At 37.8% G+C, this 24,161-nt stretch overlaps 1 protein-coding gene across 1 annotated transcript in view; it reads right to left on the bottom strand.

The window, feature by feature from the left end:
• Positions 1-24,161, bottom strand: part of oxct1a (3-oxoacid CoA transferase 1a) — a 58,851-nt gene that overhangs the window by 12,748 nt on the left and 21,942 nt on the right. The window contains exons 8-14 of the mRNA XM_012870030.3: positions 20,212-20,319; positions 19,847-19,961; positions 19,049-19,143; positions 18,377-18,425; positions 17,566-17,638; positions 15,894-15,969; positions 1,059-1,148 (exon numbers count right to left, since the gene is read on the bottom strand). Coding sequence (XP_012725484.2) covers positions 1,059-1,148; positions 15,894-15,969; positions 17,566-17,638; positions 18,377-18,425; positions 19,049-19,143; positions 19,847-19,961; positions 20,212-20,319 — 606 coding nt within the window. The remainder of the gene's footprint in view (positions 1-1,058; positions 1,149-15,893; positions 15,970-17,565; positions 17,639-18,376; positions 18,426-19,048; positions 19,144-19,846; positions 19,962-20,211; positions 20,320-24,161) is intronic.

A 24,161-nucleotide genomic window follows, 5' to 3' on the forward strand; every position in this document is an offset into this window, starting at 1 on the left:
TTGAGACATAAATTCCCAAAATGCTGCATAACAGAACATTACATAATTAAAATAACCTCCTAGTCCTGGGCCACAGATGTAAATGCACTATTACCTTTTGTTTTAAGCCTTTTTATAGTCCAAATTCCTATTCAAGACATGCAACTTAGAACCCTGGTGAAGCCTAAATTTATAACTATGCATCTTCTGCATAAGAGAGAAGTGTATTTACTACGCCGTAGCAGTTTAGAGTAATATTCGACCTGTAATTTAAAATGACTACAGAAAAGGGATTATCTGATATATATGGAATCAATTATTTTAAAGCAGATCCTGATACACCAATACAACCACTCAGCCAGTTGATCATGGTCCACTGGCTAACTGCATCAAAGGCAGAGGACAGGTCTAGCATAATCAGGACAGCACGTGTCATGTTGCATTAAAATGTCATTCAAGAATTAAAGCGCATTAATTTCAGTTAAATGATCTTTATAGAAACCAGAAAGACATTTTTTAACCTTTTTTTTTTATCCAAAGCAGAAACTAGCACCTTATTTAAATTCTTCTCAAAAACTTAATTCATAGAGTGGATGGAGAACAGCCTTTTTGAAATTCACTGTGACTAGACTTTTGGCCCGCAAACCATTAATTATAGTAAACACTTATAGTAATTATAGCAAAGGGGCTTACAGACTGGAAGACATGTTTCAATAAAGGCTGTGTGTACAATTTCCAAACAACAACACCAAGAGGTTGTCATTGAGCAAACTAATTTGTAAACTCAGACTGGGAAACAGGCAGGAATTTATCTAGGACAACAAGGTGACCTGGAATAGAAATAAACACAGCGACAGCTAATCCGAAACATGTCATACATGACATGATCAACTTTATAAAATAAAAAGAAAGCAGTAGTTCTTCCTATTTCTTCTAATAAATAGAGAGGGCTGGAATAGAGTTACGATGTCACAAGATTGGAAATCACATTAGAAAAATGGGCAACTCTTGCTTGTTTAACAGGGTTAAATTGAAAGGAAGTTAAAAGCCAAATCTCACATAGTGATGTTTATACGCACCTTAGCCGAGTGCTCCATGGTGACCACGACCTTAGTTCCAGCACTAGCGACTAAATCCATGGCTCCGCCCATCCCCTTCACCATTTTACCCTAATGGAAGAAGGAGATCTTGATTTTAGTATAATACTGTGCAGAAAATACAATAATGTCTATTTCTGTCCGTCGGCTGTTAAAGAATATGCCTCAGAATCAAGTCCTACCCAAAGAAAAAGAAACAAATGCTTACAAAAGAGCTTTGTGTCCTAGGTGCAAAGATATTTTCTAATGCTCGTATTCTCAATGAAGCCCAATTATATCCCTTTTCTATTGAGAAGCTAGAACACCTTCACAGGCAGGCTATGGGAGAAGGAGTTTATTATCACTCTACAGCATAAATAAATGTGGTAAGCAGACATTGGAAACCCTACACTTTTCAAATAATGAGAATTGAATATATGCACCAGGAATAATAAGGATCCTATAAAAAGACATTATTCCTAAAGGTTACTTTAAGAGCTCAATAAGGTATATATCTTTATACTCATAATTGGAGGCACAGAAACATGCAAACCAGAAGTCGCACATTCAGTTTATTTTACTAAGAATCTGCCAAAAGCTGCCCTGATCAAAAACTACTGAATAAGGCAAGGTGCTGTAACATAACCCTGGATATTGCATTAGTTTCATACTGAACTGCATCTATGAAGGTTATATTTCAGCAGAGATGAGAAAAGTAATAGGATACTTGAAATTAAGTTATCCAAATATATCCAATAATATATAATTATTTAAATACATTATAAATCTTAAAACTACAGGTAAGACCACAATTTTGCAGATGTCTGCCCCCTATGGCGACAAGCTGAAATGACACCAGTGTTGTGCACATGCATGAGAGAAGAGGAAAATCATTTGCCACTGCGACTGCACAGGTCTTTTGTTTAGAGGCATGATGTCTTCTGAGGTAAGAAAGCTATAAATATTGAAGTCAGCCAGTGTTGTCTCGCTAATGCATCAATTACGGTGGAGACTCAAAGTAGCAGGGTGGCGTCACACCCAGAGGATTCGGCCTAAATCACTCTAATAAACTGACTAATCCAGCCTATAGAGACAACTGCTGTAAATAGAAGAAAAGCTATTTTACACGTCGGGCCATTGTAAGGTCATGTATGGAAATGAAATAAATATTTGACTTAAAAACTTGGACTATGCACCTTTAATATTCAGGTTTGACATTGATTTAAAAAGTTATTTTTTTTGTTAAGCTAAGAAGTTTGTTTTTCATAGTTAATGAGATAGGCATATACCAAAAGATAAAGCAAAGTCAAAGGAGTATCTCATTTTGAAAAAATAAAATAAACAATTACCCGCTTTGTTTACCATAAAAATTGTATGTTAAAAAATTATTTAGACCTATTTTAATAATTTAAGGAAAACGTATTTTTAGTGTAGCAATCAAATACCCCCTATAATAGCTAATCAACTGTTTTGCAAGTTTCCACTGATATTTTGACAATTTCACAGGAATGAGGAGCTTCAGGTATATAAAGCTGGAAGGCCTCTTTGCCATCACTCTAATCTGTGGCTCCAACCATGTTGATAAATTTAAACCTAAATCTGCCAGGGAAGTGAATAATTTAACTTAGCTGTATATAGTTTACCTGTTATTTTCCTCCCATTTTGAGTCCTCATTAAAATCCATTTTGGTTTAGCCTTTAAAGAACCATGGTAATCTGTAGAGCTTCAGAAGTTTGAATCACATAAGAGCATAAACTGGAATTGCAGTAGAGAAGATGCATGAAACACAATAAGAACGACAGACAAATGTATGTTCTACTCGTTTACAGAAAATTACAAATCAAGTGATTTTCACTTGCCAAGAATAGCCAAGAAAGGTGTTTCAATATGGGCAAAGCAATCTGCCAGTTCATCATCACACACACAAAAAATTGTCAGATGGATGAAAAATCATTTCTCAGACCTCCATTGTTCCCAGCAAAGCTGGTTTCCAAATGCAGAGGGCTGACATGCAGATATGGCCACAGGGTGACGGCTCAGTAACTGAATTAAAATCCCATTTCCTCATCAATCATGTGAAGAGCCTGTTTTGCTCTCTGCTCAATGACCCGAGGAAATATATGCCAAGTGTGGTGCATCATAAGGATACAGTCTGCCAGCTGCATAGGGAAGATATCAACTGAGAGCAGAAAAGAAGTTCTGGAGACACGAGGTGCTTTTGAGATGTGGGGGAAAGCATAGGCTATGCCTATGCTTAATGGTTTTATCCTATGGAGCCAATTGAAAGTTGGCTGATGTAACAGCTTATCAACCATGCGTGAATAAAATCTGGTTTAGGAAAAAAAAAAATACTCCCACTTTTGATCTTCAAATACAGCTTTGATATAGTCACCAATCTATCAAAGCAAGGTGCAATTTTCATAGTAAGAAAAAAAGCATGCAATTTTCCCACATGATCAATGTCAATGTACTTTAAGGCAGTTTGTGAGGTAGATGGTGGGTAGTAAAGCTTTTCATAATGAGACTGATGCATATGGCAGTAAGATGGGATAGGTAGCTGTTATCTGTGCTTGACACTTGCTACTGTTTTTGAGATTACCACAGTCATGTTAAATGACAAATCCAGTTCAAAAAATTTTTCAAAAATAAAAACAACTGGACCTTTAGTCTGAAGCTAAAGACGTTTCACTTCCCATCCAGAAAGCTTTCTCATTTCAAAATGTCTGGAGTAGTGTGGAGTTCCAAGCTTTATAGACCTGCTGGCAGGCCTTTTTTAGAGATTTAAGCTCTAAAAAGGGCCTGCCAGCAGGTCTTCTTGGATGGGATGCAAAACATCTTTAGCTTCAGAATAGAAGTCCAGTTGTTTTATTTTTTAACCTTATTTGGATTGATCATGACCTGGATGACTGAGAATCTTCACAGACAAATCCAGTTATGGACGGATCGTGCTGCACATGTAAGGGCAGCCGGTGAGGCTTCTGTGAGATACCTAGACCTGTGTTAAATGAATAAATCCTATGTCCACATTCGCTACACAAAGTTGAGCTGTCTCCCAGCACCGGTTGGACTGCACCAGGGCTTCCCCTCATCTCCGATCCTATTTGTGCTGTTCTTGGACAAGATTTTAAGTTGTGAACATGGAGAAAAGCGTATGGTTTGGGGATTTTAGGGTCCCATCTTTGCTTTTTGCAAGCAGTATAGGTCTTTTGGCACCTTTGGCACCTAATCTGCAGTAACGTGGATGCTGGTCCGGTCTGTCGCGGTGCATTTAGACAGTCACAAGCTCTGACAGAATGAAATCCTGGATACATAAGGCTGAAACAATTTTCCTTTGTTAGGTAGCTGGAGCATTATGAGGGGTTAGGATCTCTGCCATTAAGGAGGAGCTCAGACAACAGCTCCTGCCCCTATGCATCCAAAGGAGTCAGCTGGGGAGGTTTGGGCATCTGATCAGGATGCATCTTGGCCATCTCCTTCGTTGTATGACCCACTGCTAAGAGGCCGCAAGGCAGACCCAAAATGTGCTGAAGACAACATTATCACACTTCTGGTCAAGGAACGTCTTGGGAGGGGAAGACTTACAAATATTTCGTCCAAATACCTGGTAGGATTTGTATATTTCAGTGACAGAGAGGACATTAGAAATGTTGGCATGCTCATAATAAATTGCTTTAAAAGAAATTATATCACAGGTTTTCAGAAAGAGGAAATAAAAACTAGCCTTGAAAACTGCACACACTGCATAAGGAATGTTGATAAGCAAGTAGTCGTATTTTGCTCCATTATTTCTGAGAGCTTGTTCAATGTAACCATAAATTTTGGTTTTGAGTCTAAAAAAACACACCTGTGAGAACGAAAGTTGCCTGGGAGAGCAGAACAGATCAAAATATTAACATTTTACCAAATCAATATCCTTACGACGAAAATGGAGGTTGCTGTGTCACCTGACTTCTGACTGACAGAACCATTCAGGTGGAACAAATATATTTTTCTAACAATATCAACAGAAACACACTGTGCCAGAGCCACTACCGGCAGCACAGTCATTTAGTCATTTAATTAACAAAGCCTTGATGTTATTGACCTTGCTGGACAGCCTGAGGCCCCACAGGTTTTTAATTTCCTCAACACTCTGATTGTGTCCATTTGGCTGCTGTAATCTAAGCACAACAGGTCCCTCAAAAGAATGTTTGTGCACACATTTCATTGGCAAAAACATGGACACAAGCGAACGTTTGAGGCAAGACACCTCTTTTAGTAAGATAAAACTAGACTTTAGCTGCACAATTACAAATCTGATGACGACACTTTTGTATATTTAGATTGAATTCTTACTGCTGCATAATTAGATTTTTCAGATAATCGAATTCAAAACTAACAAAAAAACAGTATAAAAGAATTTGGGTTAGGATATAAGACATTCTTTCATTTAACTTGAGGCTTAAGCAGCTCTATAGTTTTACCAGAGGAACTTGTGAAGTGGCCTATATAAGCATTTTAAATTGGAAATTGAATTTGACCCTGAATATTTTTAAATCAAGCCCACTATATCTTGCTGTGTTTTGAGGATCTGCTTATCTGAGATCGTAAGGGCCATTTTTAAACCAATTTGGTTGGTTTTTGAGTGCTACATCTGCTGTTTGTTTCTGGAGTGCTGTTGCTCCGCTGGCGTTATCAGCTGCAGTTGGACTCCTTTGCTGTACACGGCTTGTTCTAAGAGAACCTTGTTCTATCTGTATGAAGTACCTGGAGTGACAGTGTCAGCACATGAAGCTGTGCTAAACAGTTTTATTCCAAGGGTATTAAGTTTCTGCCCCCGTTGCAAGCAAATGTAAGACTCTGGAATGACCTGGAAATTTAAAACCTTTTTCCAGGCTTTGAAAAAAAAACTGTGTATGGACAAGGATATTATAAACGGCACGCAAAAATATATATATATTAAAAAAAAAACGACCCCAAAGCACTTTACACTACAGTCATTCACCCAATCATTAACATACTGATGGTGGTGAGCTACATTGTAGCCACAGCTGCCCTGGGCCAGACTGACAGAAGAGAGGCTGCACAGTACCACATGCTTGTGCTAAATCTCATTATGCAAAATGTAAATAATTTAATTGCAATAAAATTTTAACTCTGAAAGATGTACATGTCTCAGTCTTTGGCAGGACCACCTATTCTTATAAAAAACATCCAATACAACCCATTAAAAAATCCAAGCTTTGTTTGTTTTTTTTCTTGTATTCGGGTTAAATCAGTTTTATCCAAATTAAGTAATCTAAAATAAATTATTGCTGTAATTTGATTATTTTATTAAGTCATGTAACTTGTTATAATGACAGGTTTTTGCCAGGTGTAATACTGGTGTAGCCTGTGTGCATTTATGATGTTGCTCACAGAAGTCCAGTGAATGCCCAGAGACATGAATAATTGGGGGGAACATTGCTCAAGAGTTTAAATTAGGGCTGTGTAATCAATGAAATTAATCATTTTCAAATTTTGATTTTGGCTCCTAAAGAGCACAAAAACAATTACATACAAATAATTTTATTTTACATCCATTCTGGCAAAGTTCCTCTTTGCATATATGCTTTTACTTTGTAATTAGGTCTGTATGATTCCTTCTCCCACTCCTTTTAAAAGCTGAATTCAGGAGCTTAGGGTGGTTGTGATTATGAAAATAAATAAATTAGCTCTCACAAAGATGACAGAAAGAGGAGAGGACAACCCCCTGGCAGGTATGAACTGACGTTCTCTGGTAGACGGCAGCGTTTTGAACCTGAAAGAGTTGGAAACGCCAGAATCAAACCTGCAAAGGCAAGGAATGGTGAAGAGGCACCGGCGGCAAGAGCATAAGCGGCAGCATTTAATAAATAATAAAGGTAGAGTCAATTAATTTGTATTGGTATTGGGATGATTGTTGATTTATACAGATCAAAATCACAATGTGAAAGATATGCTGCTCTGTGGCGTCAGCACCACACAAGTCTGTTTAAACCCCCACAGCCCAAAAGAATGTAAGGCATCTTAAGGAGGATTTAGGAGCAGTTAATACAGAAATGTAATATATTTTTTTCAAAATCTAAACATGTATAGGATGATTCAATAGCTTGGTACACTAAAATTGAGAAATTTGTTTTATTAATGTAAAATATACTCTAGATATTTCAAAGTTGTTTTCTTCCCATTTATTTCCAGTTAAGACTTTTCTTAATTTCTGTATTATATCCTACTCAATATCTACTTTGTCAGTCATTTAAAAAAAGGTCAGAAAGCAAAAAAGTCATGTTCAAGGCTGTTCTTTCACACACACAATCTCTGGTGTTTTGTGTTGGTCTATCATAGAAAAATTCCAACAAATCGCTTTACGGATTGTGATAAAATGTGCAAAAAGTTCAAGGGCTTTGAATGTTTTTATTTATTTTATTTTTTTTTACAAGAAACTAAGTTCAAGCTTTCAGACACAACATCCATTACAAAAGTGAGAGCAGCGACAAGTCACAGCAAACCACTTTTCCTGCAATCCATTTCCTGCTATCCAATTTATAAGAGTAACTGAGGTGCAGTGCTTGTTAAGTGCGAGGTTCTAACCATGTGCTTCCCTAAGCCCAATAAATTCCATCAAAATGATACAAATGGTAATAAGATGGATTTATTTCGATTTAGAAACAAACAGTTGACAACAAATGAGAATGGTGTTAAAATATGCCACTGTGGAAATAACACGAGAGAACTGCATCCTGGGAAGCATATTTCACTGAAGCTTCATCTTACCACAATTTATGGGTTTGCTGCATCTTTTTTTTTTGTTGTTGTTGCCATGGCAACACTTGAAATTATTGTGGAAGTGTTTAGGTTTTGGTTTGTGGTGGAAGTAGCGCAGAAAATGACCCCCTTCACAATGCAAGAGTTCCCACTTACCAACTGGCTTTTTTATTCTCCCTCTCCCCCTTCAATTCTCTGACGGTCTCCACTGTCTGATACAAATGGCTCTCTATTTAATAACATAGCGACAGACTGCCACAATCCTTTGTTACCCAGACAACTAATGACAAGAATCAGAGAGACAGAACTGACAGGAAGACAATTGAAACTGTGTTCCAAGAAACAAAAAAACTGTTTAAACCACATTTGGGTTGAATAAAGTGCAATTTACCATTCAAATTTTACGTAAAAAGCAGAGGGGCTAGAAAGGTGAATGTACAGATTTTAAAACGGGAATCAAAGTAATAGAAACCACTGTTATAAGAAATATAAAATAAAAGTGCTGGAACTTCATCACCACCGTCTTTTCATTTAGTAATGATGGAAACTCAGTTATCTTTGCTTAGAATTCCATCCACAACCACATCCATGTAAATTCTGCAAATTGCAGAGATAGGTAGGGTGGAGCTAAAGGCTATATTTCACACTCAAAGTCACAAAAAATTATTTGGACAGCTTAATTTAAGTGAATATGTGCACGCGCTCAACACTTACAGCAATAAAGGGGAACAGATTATTGTGCTTGTACTGCCGTTCTGAAGCCTAAGTTTGTCATATAATGCAACTTCTCTTGGACCTACTGAGTGTTAAGGTCACACCCTTCCAAAAAAGCCCTGGCTTAACTTTGGGAGCCATTCAAAAGAAAACAACGTCAATGTACAGCATTACTGAATAACAAAGGTGTACCTATAACCTGACACCCCCAAGAGCCCATCAACTTTGGCTACAAGAAGACTGACAAAGGGAACTATAACAGGTGAAAACATCAGTTTCGCCGTTTGAAACACAGGAAAAATGTGAGTGCAACCAGGAAATTTAGGCGCACGAACAGTAGGGGCAAAAAGCTTTATGTGAAGTCCACAGGGAAACAAACGAGTCAAGGTGCTGCAGCAACCGCTTGGAGTAATTCAAATGAGGTTGAGATTGTTTGACGGAATTTTTGATGCCTTTTGATGTTGCATTTACAATATGTTGCACTATTCACTCAACCATCCAAATCTTTGAATCTAAGCGTTTCAATTAAAACCCAGCAGGGAGGCATGCAGACTGTTTATGCAAACATTCATGAAAGAAAGCAAACTCCAGTGTAGTACTGTGTTAGGGTTCCACATGTGCAATTGAGCCAGCGATAACGGATTTAGTTGCTATTAACTATTCCTAAGCAGTTTGTGTGTGTGTGTGTGTTCCTGCGAGTAAACAATGGATACGTGTTGAAGCGAATGTCTGGGAACTTAAGGTGCAGGTCCACTGGCTAATATTAGCTGCGCACTGCATGACTCTGCTTACGTTCAAGTGTTTCAGGTGCAGTTTTTATTCAGGGCTAGCCACAGTTCCTCAGGCTCTGCTGAGCAATTAGGCCAAAGCAAGGTGACACGAGAGAAGTTTTAAGTGAACACCACTCTTTTCAAAAGATGACGGGGGTAACCACTCCCGAAGCAGAAAGAAAGAAGAAGACTTCAGCTTTCTATACTCTGATGCGCTAAATAAGATCCGTGGATTTATCGATGCGTTCTCTCATCATGCAGTACAAGGCAGAGGCTGTCTGCCTTTTCCCTAGCCTGGCCTGCCAGACTCAGTTTTCGCTCTCCCTTTGCTATACAGCAAACTGAGTCTGGAACTGCTCCTATAGAGCCCTATTACCTAATACCAATCAATCACTGGCAGGGGGCAGGCTTTATATGTTAAATGACATACAGTGCCCAAGAATCCCTCATCCAAAACAAAAGGTTTGGCCACCACTACAGAGCTCGAGCAATGCTTCACGCTCTCATCGCAGACAGAGCCACCTAGGAGTAAGCGCTCAATCAAACCAATAAATATATCACTGCAGTTAAAAATCTTTTAAGCTATTAACGCGCTCTCATCGCCCCCGCCATGGCTGAGGCAAGAGATCTAACATAAAGATTAAAATTTTAACTGTGAAAACCCCCAGGCGAGACAGTGATTTCCTTCGGCAGCGGTGGCCTCTCGAGGGAAGTGCGATCTCGATCAATGCCTTACACTCTCACCGCTGCCCAGTCTGGGAATCTGCTCAAAATCAAACTGATAAAAATTATTTCACTGCGCAGGGTTTCGCCTCAGCGTATTATAAGCCTGGCGGACCGCAAGGCTTTACCCCCAAATTCCACATCCTGCACTCCTGTACTTGTTCGCTCCATTCCAGACCGTCTCCATGAGTCTGTGAAAAGCAACGCCTACTGCATCCGAAGTTACTCCGTCCTGCTCCGCTCTGAGTTCTTTGGAGCTCGAGGAGAAAAAGGGGATGTAAAGGAGCCAGAAACAAAACAAACTTCTCATTCATCCTTTGAACAGCGTCCGGAAAGTTCTCTGTTGCTGATTATACATCAGCTCGACACATTTTTACTTCCATCAAGTATGGGTCAGTACCTTGTCCACCAAAAACGTAAATGTTTTTGTATCTAAAGTAATTTAATTGGGTTTTATCTTATGTTAATAGACATTTCAATCCACACTTCATTATTTTATAGGAATTTCAGTAGAAAATAGTGGGCTATTCCTCTCTGGCTGGAGTTCAACGGACCAGAATACAGCAGAAAATAGACTCGTTCTGTATTTTGTAGGTGACCAATTTAGAGCTTGTCCGCTGATGGCGATGTTCTGAGACGTGATTGGGGAATGTGGAATGGTTTTTGTTAAAATTAATTAAATAACAGCGTAGTTACTCCATTAGACAGATGTGCACATACGTCAACGGAATGGTCACAGAATATGTGGAATTTGGGGGTTGTCATTTTATAATAAACAACTGGTTCAATCAACTGACATATACAACTGATTTTGGTTAAAAGAAAATACTGATCTCCACAGTTCTTAAATATTCCCAACTATCTAAAAAAAAAAAAAAAATGCAAGTACACTGGGACATGTTTGCATCGAGTTGGTAAAGAAATGGGAACTGGGCCTAGAAATCTGATAGTATTGTTCAGATTATTAAAGTGTTGAGAGTTCAGATTACTTAATTATACCATTAAGTTGTTTTCAGCAGTTAGCCTTTGTTTAATAATTTTGTAACAAGACAATTCCTGACGTCAGCTGAATAGCATACTTTCTGAACTTGCAAACCAAATTGTGCATTTAACTTGTTACTTTAAAGTTCAAAATGCAGTTCTATTGTATTGTCCCCCTTTTGTCTACATCCATTTGTTTTTCTCCCAGATGTTTCAGCTAAGTGAAGATGTAAAAGCATTATAAAGCCCTGAGCTGGAAAATATCCATCTGCATTTTGCATATTAAAAGTATTAAAATCTACAGTCATGCAATCCAAACTCCTACGTACAAAGTTTCCAATTTCACGCTATGAAACCATCTTTTGATGGCGAATACTTTCCATTATCATAGTCGGCAGCAAATTCTCTTTATTCATCCTTTCAGATGAGGAGCTAATGAAGATTGATGCACAGTTTAGGGGTAGGATTTGTGCACGAGTTGCCTCAGTATTTTGCTCTTTATGATGTAAAACACAACTTAAACTCAAAAGCTCAACTGCAGGGCACGACTGAAGTACATGCTTAATTAAGCGCCAGTTAATCAGCCAATTTAATGGACAAACAAGCACAAGTGAAGAGATTAAAACAACACTTCAGAAATCAGCATCAGTAGAATCCTACTTTACATTTCTTGTTTTTAATCAGGTTTGATGTTTGATAGCAACAGTTTTTGTGCTATAGTCACTCAGACAATGGGGAATCTAGGAACCCTTTGTCTTTGGCTAGTTAGACATGAAACAACAGAATTATGCACTGAACAATTTTCAGTAGTGTATAAATAGCTAACAGCTGCACCCCTGGGGATTTGTGGTTTAGCCCTTTTGCACTTAACCAGCTTTTAATAGGCTCTTGAACTTGGTAATTAATGAGAATAACTAGGGCCACTAGAATTTTAAGACTAATTGACCTGCTGAAATACCATGTAATAACACTGGTTTGATAATATGCTGCAGCAATTATAAACAACCAATTTCAAGTCAGGTCTCAAGTGTTTAGGGCACAAGTCGAACCTTAAGTCTTTTATTTTTGTAACTGAAGTGCGACTTGAGTCAGACTCTCAAATCCAAGGTCGCCATCTCTGCCCCGACAAGCTTTACCTTGGTGGTGCTTTAAGAAAAAACAGACAGAAATATAGAACCAAAACATGTCCTTTTAGTCAAACTTGGAGAGCAAAACACATGAAATAAGAGCCATAAAAATACATGCACACCCCTGATCAAAGTCTTAAAAGGGACATTTCATGCTTTTAGGTTCTTCTTTTTCACATTTAAATCATTCAGTTGTGGTCTACAGAAAGTGGAACTGCAACACTTCGGTCCAAATTCCTCGTTAATTTACCCCCTCATTCAACTCTTTTGCCCCTGTTCTGAGGTGCATCTGAGAGCAACTCGTTTTGGTGTGGTCTCTTTAAATGTGTTCCACTCCACCCCATTCAGACATATTTGTAGTATGCTGGGGGATGGTGTAATGAATTATGTGGGTTAATACACCCAACATCCGATCATTTTGACTTTTCCACTTGTGGCTTCGGCATCCTTGAGCTTGGACTGAGAAATTGCAGTGTAAAATAAAAATAGCGGATTTGTGACAATGGTAAGCCGGAGGTCCATGATTCTTGTTAGCAGCTTCGCAGCCAACACCGTGACGTAAGTGTAAAAAAATTAAAGAAAAATAAATAAATAAAAAGAGCTTCTAGGCATCCCCTGAAGGTTCAAGATTCAATTTCTTTGCATACCTAGTGACTCAAATACACAAGGTGTATTCATGTGCTAAAAAGTGAATTTTTGCATGTTATGCCCCCCTTGATGCATTTCTATTTAATGCTGCTGGATCATAACCAGGAAGTTATGGAGCAAGGTACAATTGGGTTGAAAATGACCCGAAAACATCAAACTGTTTGTTAGCTGACAATACATGTTGTTGATTAATTTGAATATTTTACTAGGCAAGCTGGGAACCAGTGAGTGTTTCCAATCAGCCGGTGGGAATATTGCTCCGTGTGGAGAAGATGGCAACCATGCCGTGGAACCATGCCTGCAAATTCTTGTCAACCTCCTTTGATATTTATTCTTAAATATTTCCAAAATGGAAAATAGATCAGGGGAGTATAGAGAATGGCCCAAAGGAGAGATGTTATTCTGCAAAAGGTTCTGTGTCAGACCGGGGGTTGGGAACTGCGGTGTTGCCCTGTTGAAAGACCCAGTCGTCAACAACACAGATGGTGGCCACAGCCCTCGGTCAGACCTTATCAAAGCTAGCAGCCATTTTTCCCCTGTACAACCAGAAGCACTATTGTTCCCCTGACGGACAAAGCTCCCAGATTATAATGGAACATCTTCCATTGTGCCGTCTAGAAAACATCTCCAGTGGGATTTCGTTGTCATGTCATCAATCCGGGTTATTGTTTTAGTCTAGAGATAAATAACATTTCCTTCCACCTTTTAAATGTTGCATAGTTTTATGTTCCTTTGCAAAGTCAAAAACAAGTAGATCTGTGGTGTAGGAGGAAATAAGGCACTGGAACACATTGTTTTGGTCTTCAAGCCTTTTGCAGAGTGTTTGTTTGTTTTGTTCTTTGAGCCCTTCTCTTGCAGACGCTGTCATGTGGTTAGAGGGCTCAGCCAGCATCAGCACAGCTCTCAATGTGGGTTGAGGATCTGCCTGCATCTTCACAGACAGCTCGTTGGATCCTCCGGCTAAGTACGGGTAAAACTCTTTTGGATGTTCCGCATGGATACCTTCATATCCTCCGAATTTTTCCAAGAAATCTTTAATTCTTGTCCCACTGCATTCGAACTGGGTGAAGACGTCTTCCTTGTGCATTTCAATAATCTTGCAACAGCTTAAGACAGAATGCCTTTTCGTCCTCAAAGAATCATGAAATTGTGAATCGCTGACAGACAATCAAACAGAAAGCCTGATTTAAGCAGATTTCACTATTAGTAAAGGGAAACAATTTTATACAATTTGGGCTGTATACCGTTTTTTCAGGCTGTTAGAAGGTGAGAGAGAGCAAGACTTATTAAAGAAAGGCTAAACAGGGAAAAGTAAAGCCATTCCATTTTATCATTTTGATCTTTTGACCACTATCTGTCATTGAGGTTGCTGGATTTGTAAATGTTAGCAGTCTCAGGGAAATTTTTGAGTTACTGTATGTATTTAGATGCTTGAAGATATCCAAGTAGAAATGTTTTAGAAATGCTAATCCGACTCATTGCAAAGATTAGCTGCAAAAGAAAAAAGTAACCTCAGAAAACCTTTAGTCTGTTAATAACAGTAGATTGCAGCACTAGATTACAGTAACTACTCACTCATTGATGGAATGACTCTGCACCAAATAAAGATAATTAATGTTTCAAAGCAGGAGGGCTAACAATATATTCCAATGTATTTTTTCCATTATATTTCTTAAAAGGAAATTCATTTGACAAAAATCAGCATTGGTGGTCCAAAGCTTTTTGGAAACCAATAATTGTAAATCTTTATCATAGTTTGACCAGAAAGACCAATAAATATAGATTAAAAAGTGACAGGAGTTTTTACATGGTATTTTCTGCATATTTATGCAGTGAGACACTGACGTAATGGCAAAAAAGAGGCTTGATTTCTAGACAAAGAATATCCCCTCAGTTTGTTGCAATTATAATCAACATCCATTGTGAAAAAGCTTGAATATTTAAGGGGTAATTACCTGAGATTTTGAAGAAATGCCATCCAAAAAAAATAAAAACAACAAAGAGCATTGACTGCAGCAACAAATTATGATCAAGCTTACCTTTAACATTGTTTATATGTTCTATGAATAAATTGTATTATATTTTTGTTGTTTTTAATTGAAGCTTATTTATTCACCTCATTTTTACTGCAAATCAAAAGAACAAGCAAGATTTGAACATACAAAAAGTAGTGCAAGGTAGTTATTTTTTATACTTATACGACAGAAAACAATGAAGCAAAGCAGGGCTTGAATACACAACCAACTGGGAAGAAGTAAAAACATGAAACCAGAAAAGGACAACCACGTTATCAATTAAGTTAACAAGAGAAAAACTGTATTTTCTGATTGTTTCACAGCTATGTTTGATACATAGATCATCTACACTTTGATTTACTAACTGACAATCACACAATGAAACTTGAATTTCATTTTGAACAGAAAAGTTCACTCTTGATGACCGGAAACCTTTTGAAGGACAAGTTTCAGAGCCAGTCAGCATTTGAGCACTTTTCTCTACAATACAATATTAATGGTCTGTCTGTTTCAAAACTGAGCGGATGTTGGTATATCAGTCTGTCAAAAAGATTACAAAACTGCACTAAAATCTATTGTCCAAATCAGAAATTTTATTTCAATTTTTTTAACAATTGTATGACAGTAATGCTGTCTAACTTTGTCCTCCACACACACCATTACTTCCAACATGTGTTGGCATGCATACACCCGCATCAGATGCTCATCAGAAAATATGAAGGGCCTCCTAACATACTGCCTGAACTTTTTTTTGTCTTTTTAAACTGGTAATCCACAAAGCATGGACATTTTCCAGCACTGAAAACAGGAAAAAACGTGAATATGTCATCCATCTGCCTCTGCCTTCATTTTGCGCTTTACTGAATCCGATACATCCTATGACAACTTCCATAAGTTCAGGGATGCATGGATGCATCTTGGCACCACTTCTGGACAGAAACCTCTGTGCAATCATGTCACAAGCTGTCGCCACAAGTTCTACAAGCAGCATTTGCAGCACGTTTGCCTTAATAATACTCTGTTCAACACCATCAAGATTCAGCAAAAAGCATTAATATGATAAATGCTAATGGTTTGTATCAAAATACAACTCACAGGGATCATCCAGTTGGCTAGATCTCCATGTTTTGACACCTGCATGGCTCCGAGCATGGTGAGGTTGATGTGACCCCTTAAAAGAGTGACACGACAGAGGAGGACAGCTGTCAGCTTTGGGATAAGTTAAATGTATGAAGTTAGTTCCCTTCATAGGAGAAAGAAAAGACATTTCATAAATGATTTTGAAACTAGGTTAACTTGCTAACCAGTGAGAGCTTTAAATAGATCATCATTCCCATCTTTGTTTAATGATAGAAAACCTTTTTTATGACTTAAACAAGGCTTATAACAATGTTTTTTATTTTTGTGCTTTTGAAATCTTTAAGAAATCTAATATACTTTCTATACCATCTTATGGTCACATACATCTCTATGTTTTACAGCCTTTATCTTAAAGAACTGCATTTCCAAAATAAAGCAGATTCATCGGTTCACCTCTGTTTATGAGCCCAATTAGGCAATACCTAATGAGTGTTAATCACGTAGATGTTTACGGACATAAATATGCTTAGCATATTTAGCAACTCAATTGAAGAAACTTTTGTACGGATAAAATACAATACAAATACAATTTTGCTTTAAACATAAGAATTTCCAATTTTTCTTCACATCAAACAACCATTTTATGAGGCAATATATTGCTGAGCTGATAGATAAGTGCTATATTTAAAATAACACCGCTCGACAGGCATAGTATTTTTACTCCAACAAAGTAACTAAAACACCCAGAGTACGGTAAATGGATCCAGAGAAAGAAGCTAAATCTTTACAATCATGTCTCAGATCTTTATACTTTCTTTATTTATAATAGATACAGTTTTAGATACTGAGCAATTGTTCAATTAAATAAAAAATGTTCAAGAACCTTCTTGCTGAAACTTAAAAGATTAAAAAAACATATGAGAACTGGTTCTAGACTTTTATTCTCAATATTGTCTGTTTTGTGATTATAACTATTCATAATACTAAACCCATCTTTATAGGTAGAGCTGTACATTTAGAAATCAGAATTTTATACAGCTGCACTTAAAACTTTCAGCTGCAACCAGCAATAGTCAAATGAGCAAGAGCATGAGCTGTTCCATTTCATATACTTAACTAGGTGGCAATCCATCTCATTTTGACAAATATTCTTTCCATTGGGTCTGCACAGCAGGAGACAAAAGGGCCCACAAATTCATCCTGATTCCTTTTAGTTTTAGCCAGTGTGAGTGGACATCATTGTTTATGACCACTATTGAATTCCCTCTGGGTGGCCAAACAAAACTAATGCTGCGGGGAGCACGGGTGGGCAATATCAGTCAGCAGGCAAATCAATAAAAACAAGAGACTTGGAATATATTGACATGGCTGCTGTCTAGTTGTGCTGGTGACAGCAGCCATTTGTTCATATCCAGGGTTTCACATCCTAGTTGTTTCTGGTGGTCTAATCATGTTTAATGTTTTAAGGAGGTGGTTAGAAAAAGTTGAGGAAAAAAAACAAACAAGGAATCCGATTTAAAAGAAATGTGACATTTTGTTCCCGTTTTGCACAATGACCTCAGTGCATGGGGTCGAGCCGCCATATTATGGAATATATATTTTTGAAGGATATGTATAGAGCTAATTACCCATAACTAACTTTCGTTCTGCAAATAAAGTTTTCAAAGCTTGTTTGTCACGGTCTTACCCTCGGATCATAGCAAATGACTCATCGCTGGAAAAATAGGCAGCCCCTGGGAGTACAGTGACAGTCTCCTTCCCTGCAGAATAGGGACACAAAGTGCTGCTGTTAATACGTTACAGCCATAGATTTAATTACACATGGCACAAGCAAAAGCAACTAAATTAAATGAAAACATGGTCGGTCAAAGTCTGAACCAAAATAAGCAAAGATGTAGACACATACTTTGACTGGGAAATTCTAATACGTGACTTTGATTTGATCTAAACCATTTCATTGTGGGTCTAACTGTTTACGGTCGCAGTCCTATTGGAAGGTAAACCACCACCGCAATCTCAGGGCTTCTGCAGCTTCAGTCGGGTTTTCTTAAGGATTTCCAGCTTCAAAGCATGATGTGACCACTATGTGCCGGGTTTGCTTGCAGACCACACGGTTCAAATTTGGCATAATCTGTCATTTTTATTGGGTCTCCTGTAATGATTGTGCTTTTTTAACAATGCTGCTTATTCTTTCGGGTGTCAGAATAAAAGAGGCTGAAAATATATACAGCACCATTGGATTATATCCTATACAGATTCTAATTTGAATACTGTTTCGAGGCCCAGTAACAGGCCCTTAAACAAGCATTTGTAATAGGAAAAAAAAGCTAATTTTTTTTGAGTGACAGAATTAATCAAGCAATGCAGTGGCATGGTATGAGACTATATGTAAACCATCTTCAAACTCCTGTTGATCTATTCATAATTTAGCGTGGTCTACTAAAAATATGCATTCAAATATAAATTCATCATTCAGGGTATTGATCAATAAACCTCACCAGCATTAATCAGGTCTGCATCCACTTCATTTTCACTGGGGTAGGGCCCCTATCCGAAAAGAAATCAGACATGAGTGAGCACACAGGAGCACAGACACATCCACTCACACGTCACTCATCCTGCCCAGCCATGATCTTTCAAGAGAGAGACAGATACGATCACATCTCTCTGATTAGATTAGACATTGATTTTTTTTCCCCCCTGTACAACAAAGGAGCAATCCTTTCAGTAAAAAAAAATAAAAGGGGAGTGGAGAAGAAAGGTGAGATGGGTACCTCTTGAAAAAGCTGGAGCTATTAATTAAAGGAAACTTTGACAAATAAAAAAATAAAAAAACATTTTAAATTAGCCTAGGTGCCCACATACTCCTGCACACACAACAGACTGAAAAGCCATTCCAAAGCAGCTTCAGCAGCCTTTGTTAAGAGGCTCAGGCAGCAAATAATGACTGTGGCAAAGAAAAATGGAAGGAAAAAGTGTCAAACTGCCACAATTTGTTATATAACGAACCTTGCACAGCTCAAATTAGGGCACAAACCAGCAAATATAAAGTTTAATGTGTGACTATTTAGTTTTCCTTACACTCGAAGCAGAATTTAATTTAGAAACTGCTGTCAAAATGGCCGTTCATGCTAGGTGGTGGCTGTGGAAGCGGCGAGCAAAACTCTTACCAGTCCCAAAAGTCCATTTTCACTTTGGAGGTGTACAGTGATGTCTGGTTTGATGAAGTTACTGGCCAGCATTGGGATACCAATACCAAGGTTAGCTGTTTTTCTTTGAGTTAAAAAAAAGGTATGTGATTTGTATTAATGAAAAGGAAGGAATGAAGGAACAAATGAACAAAAAAAAGAACAAGCAAAGAAAAGAAGCATACAAGGAAGTAAGTACACCAGGGGGTATACAAGGAAAGAAGGAGGAAGACAACTTTTAATAAATAGGAGAGAGAATAAAATGAGGAAATCCAAATTCTCCTATAGCCTACACTTATTTGGATTCTTCAGGTCTAATCGTGGATGAGGACTGTTAATTTACAGCATGGAGGCATGAGTCAGTCACTTATGTCTCCATAAATGACAATTATCGGTACTTTCAATCATAATTGAAACAAAGACTTGAAAATATCTGTGTGTAATTAACCTAAATGATTAATATATTATGTGTTTCACTCTGAACTGTGCATCAATTAAATATGACACAATTCCAAGAGACCAAACATGTCATATCAGGAGGGGTCATCAGTGAATATGGTTTAACAGAGACAAAGGCAGTTTCTATCAGAAGGGACAACTGGTACAACCAAATTTTACAACTGAAACAATTTGAAATTTTCCCAATCAACAGCTACAACGAGAACAATTATTCAGTGTTTTCCTTCCTTAGCTATAGGCCAATATTTGTCGACCTCAGCCTACCTTTAAAAAAAAGGGAAAAAAAGCACAGGTTAAAAACCAAAGCATGTCAAAGGATACCATACATCCCATCTTCAAACTCCAGGGCTGCCCTGCGAATGATCCTTTCCCGAACAATGTCTGACTCCTTCTTTGGTTTGGGCTTTTCTTCCTGGCCTTTTCTAACAGTGCGTTTCTGGAAGCATACAGAAATAGATGAGAAACAGCAAGATAGCATCTTGGGAGTCTATTTCTGACCAAGCGCAAGGACACGGGGATAAAACAATGAATATGTGAGTGCTCTACACAATGAAACCCTGCTACAACGCTCTTCTGCACAGGCCCTTACTGTGAAATAATACACATAATAGAAAGACTAGCTACAACATCCCACTGTCATATGACCGTTCCATTTATGTGAGCTCTGACAGGTCATGTTTCTGTACCTCGATCCTTTTCTCGTAGCTGGCCCCTTGAACAATCCTGTGGACGTAAATGCTGGGTATGTGTATGTCTTCTGCAGCAAACGTCCCAACATCTACCACCTCCTCCACCTGCAAAGAAACAGAATAATGAGCACAGGCTTCATCTCCAAAATGACCCACCATCCCTGAGATTGAAAGTTCAGATAGTGAAACCAAGCATTGCTGGAATTACAGTACCAGAAAATAACCCCTACCCACCAGGCTATGAAATTCAGCAAGTTGGTACAAAAAAAATGTATTAAATACTGCGCAAGTTTTGTAGCTGTGCAGCATTCAAGATTATGTTATCTCCAGCCATTATCTTGATTTTTAAGAAATTGCTATAGAATGTTACTTATCAAACAGGGAACTAAACGATTCATTAATAATAGTATTCACAACCCATCAATTTTTTACAAAACTGCAGTGTTCAGAACATGACACACAAAAAATAAAAATTAAAAAACACTGAAAGTATTGGCATGTATTTTCATTCAGTGTTTTGTTTCGGGGTTTTTTTGTTCAGATACCCGTAAATAAAATACAGATTCAGTTCAGCTTTGATGAGAAGTCTTCAAAATCTGTCCGAAATCCGACCATCCCGAACCGAAGCTCTGGGAATAATCGAATTTTGATTTTGGCTCCAATGGATCACAAAAACCACAGTTGTCAAACATACAATTGCTTGATAAATACTACCATTTTGGCACATTTGGCTTTGCAAATAAGCTCTTATCTTGCATTTTCTTCCACGAGTAATGATTGAAGAAAAAGCAAAGAAAACTAGCTCTTTCTCTTCTTTTGTTTGTTTGGACAAACAAAAAACAAAAAAAATCTGATGATAGAGTGAGTCTATTTGGGTAGGAACACTTAGGATTTAAAAACAAAAGATTCACATCAGAAAGAAATGATGTGGTGGGTTGTGTTTGTGCCAAACAGCAGCACAACCAATCTTGGCAACCACCAGAAAAATAAAGTGTGATCTAGGAGCAACTCATACAGGAAGTGACAGGAATGTATGAAATACATTTTCTCGTAGAGCAGCTTAGAGCATGAAATGTGAACCGATTTGTTCAGGCAAAATAACTTGGATATAGCAATTTTAATATTTTCTATCATAATGATTTGATATTTTAGTGTTTTACATTTACAGTTCAGATATTTTTTTTTTAGAGAATGTTACATCACACTACATTGTTTATTCCACTAGTGGTTCCTACATTTGAATAAATATTTTCTCAGTTAGTTTAAAGTGACAGTGGAGTAATGGCTGAGTGCATAGAGGAGCATCATCAGGTCCTAACTCCAACGGCATCACTGCTCCAGACAAATTGAATTAGTCTACAGTCCTGCTACTTTTTGATCTTAAAAAAGATGGAATAAAAATACAAGTCACACTTTTCAAATTTTTTATTTATGTGAAACTGAAAACTGTTATTTATCATTCTTTTACTTTACAATTATGCACAACTTCATTTCAGTCCACCACGTAAAATCCCAATTAAAAAAAAGAGGCCTATTATTTTAATGCAACAAAAAGGTTTTAGGAATTTCAATGATTTTGCAAAGAAAAGTATAAGTGAGGCAAAAAAAAAAACACCAAATACCATAAACAACTTCCTACGGCATGGTAAATTATCTGCTTATCCAACAGTCTCCTAGTATCCAGTTTTGGATAACAACATACACTTCACACTAAGAAGCGGAACAATATTGGTAGAGGAATGTAGGTCTATCTAGCTTTTCGTTTAGCAACTAGAGGCCAGTAAAAGCCGACCGTGTACCCAAATCCAGCTTGGCTATATGAAAAGAGAGGAGGACGCGACTAGCTCAGAATATACAGCTTGATGCCAGGGATGAAAGCGGTGCAAAGGAGACCAAGTGCCAGGGTATCAAACAAGACTAAACACAGCTGCCTTCTGAAAAAAAAAAAAAACAAAAAAAAACCCACACACAACATGTACAGTTTAAGTAAACCCTAATAATTGAATTACTCTCATTTAACGCAGCTTTAAAAATTAATTATGTGGTCGACAATGAACAAGAAGTATTCTAGGCTCCATACCTTTTTGTAGAACGTGTGGAGCACTGGCAGAGGAGTGTACATAAGGGATTATTTCTGTCTGACTAACAGGACAGAGATGGGAATGGTTATTGATTTAAACAGCGCTGGGTCAACATGACTGGTATAAAAAAATCCCACAAGAAATGCACCTGCTCTCTCCTCTCCTTAGGTAACATTAGGATGTGCTAAAAAGCAGGCTTCCAGCAGCCTACACCTTTACAGGTGCGAAAAGGGAGCTGTGCCGCATGTGTGGGCTCCACTAATCTCATTGGCCTGCACAAGACCTTTAAAAAAAAATAAAAAATAAAAAATAAAAAAAAATAAAAAAAAAAGGGTCCCATGTTGCCTTCATCTTTACCATGAAAATATGTGAATCCTGAGATTTTGAGTAAATCCTCACAAAAGTGTTCAGGTTTCTTGAACATTATAACCTAAACAGCATCTTAGATGGGCTTTTATGTGATTGACGAGCAAAGTTGTGTATAGTTGTGAAGTGGAAGCAAAATTTTATATGGCTTTTAAAAATGAAATATGAAAAAAAAAATGAAATGAGAAATCTTTTAAACTAGGTGATAAAAGAAAACGAAAGGATTATAGGACCAGAAAAACAAAAACAAAAACCGAATTGCAAAGGTAAAAATAAAATAATAATTTTGAATGGGAGTCAACAAAATGTTGAATGGACACAGATTGCTCTATTTAGCTCAATAGGTATGAAAATAGTTCAAAAATACAAATTAAAATACACCACAAATATATACCACCAGGGCACCCCCTGGGCTCCAAAAGGTTTTATGACAGCTTGTTCCTTTTTAAGTTGCTTTTATATGTCCATAGATTTTTATTTTTTTGTATGAAGTGAAAAAAAAAAATGTGGTGCAATCTGCATCTCTCCGTTTTCACTAGTGCAGGCCTTGCTGGCTATGGCACTCTGCTAGACGACTGCCTGGTGCCTTACTGGTAAACTAAATGTAATCTTCAAAATAAAAGATGCATTTTCCAAAATAAACACATTCAGCTATATGCACAGGATGAACACATGAGGCCAGTCAGAACATAAAATTCCCCAACCCCCCTCCCTCCACAAGTCTCAAATGTAATCTCTAGCAGGGACAGGAAGCTGGTCAGATTAGAGACTAGAGGAACACATCCCCACAGCATGATGCTGCCTCCAACATGTTTCACATTGTGAATGGTGTGTTCTGTAAAGTGCAACGTTTTTATTTCTAAGTGCAAAAAGCTTCTGGACTCATCTGACCGGAGTGCATTCTTCCACAAGTTTGCTTTGTTTCTTACGTGGTTTATAGAATGTTTGTTGGGGGAAGAAAATGGTTGAAACTGTAATAGACGGAGGGGAACAAAATAGAAGCTCTGCACAAAAGCAATCATGTTTCTGGTGACTGAAAGACAACTTAACCATGACAACACTATTCTCCGCCTCACTTGTACTTTCCAGTGCTTTTCTTCCTGTGCAGCTCACTGTGTAACCTACTTATTCCATTTACATGAGGGGCAGCCGTTCAGAGCAAATTGAATTGAATCTCTCCTTATCTCGGCTTCTCTCCCTCGGCTCTCTGTGCTGACGGAGAGGAGTCAATGGCCACGAGTGGATCCCGTCTTTGTGTTGTCATGGATACAAAGGCTTTGGTCTCTCAGGAGCAAAGGCCACTTAGGATCGTAAAGTGATTTCAGACTCCTTTTATGGGTCTTTAGGCTGGTTTGTAGTAAACTTCTGAGGCTGGCTTACAAAGAATGAGGCTGATGGAGATGACCCTGTAAGCACAGCAACAGTTGTCTAACATTTAGTTCATCTTTCCCCTGCGGGCTCAATCTGACTTTTTTTTTTTTTTTTGACAGTGGGGAATTA

This window comes from Fundulus heteroclitus, chromosome 12 (assembly GCF_011125445.2).
Source record: "Fundulus heteroclitus isolate FHET01 chromosome 12, MU-UCD_Fhet_4.1, whole genome shotgun sequence".
NCBI lineage: Eukaryota > Metazoa > Chordata > Actinopteri > Cyprinodontiformes > Fundulidae > Fundulus > Fundulus heteroclitus.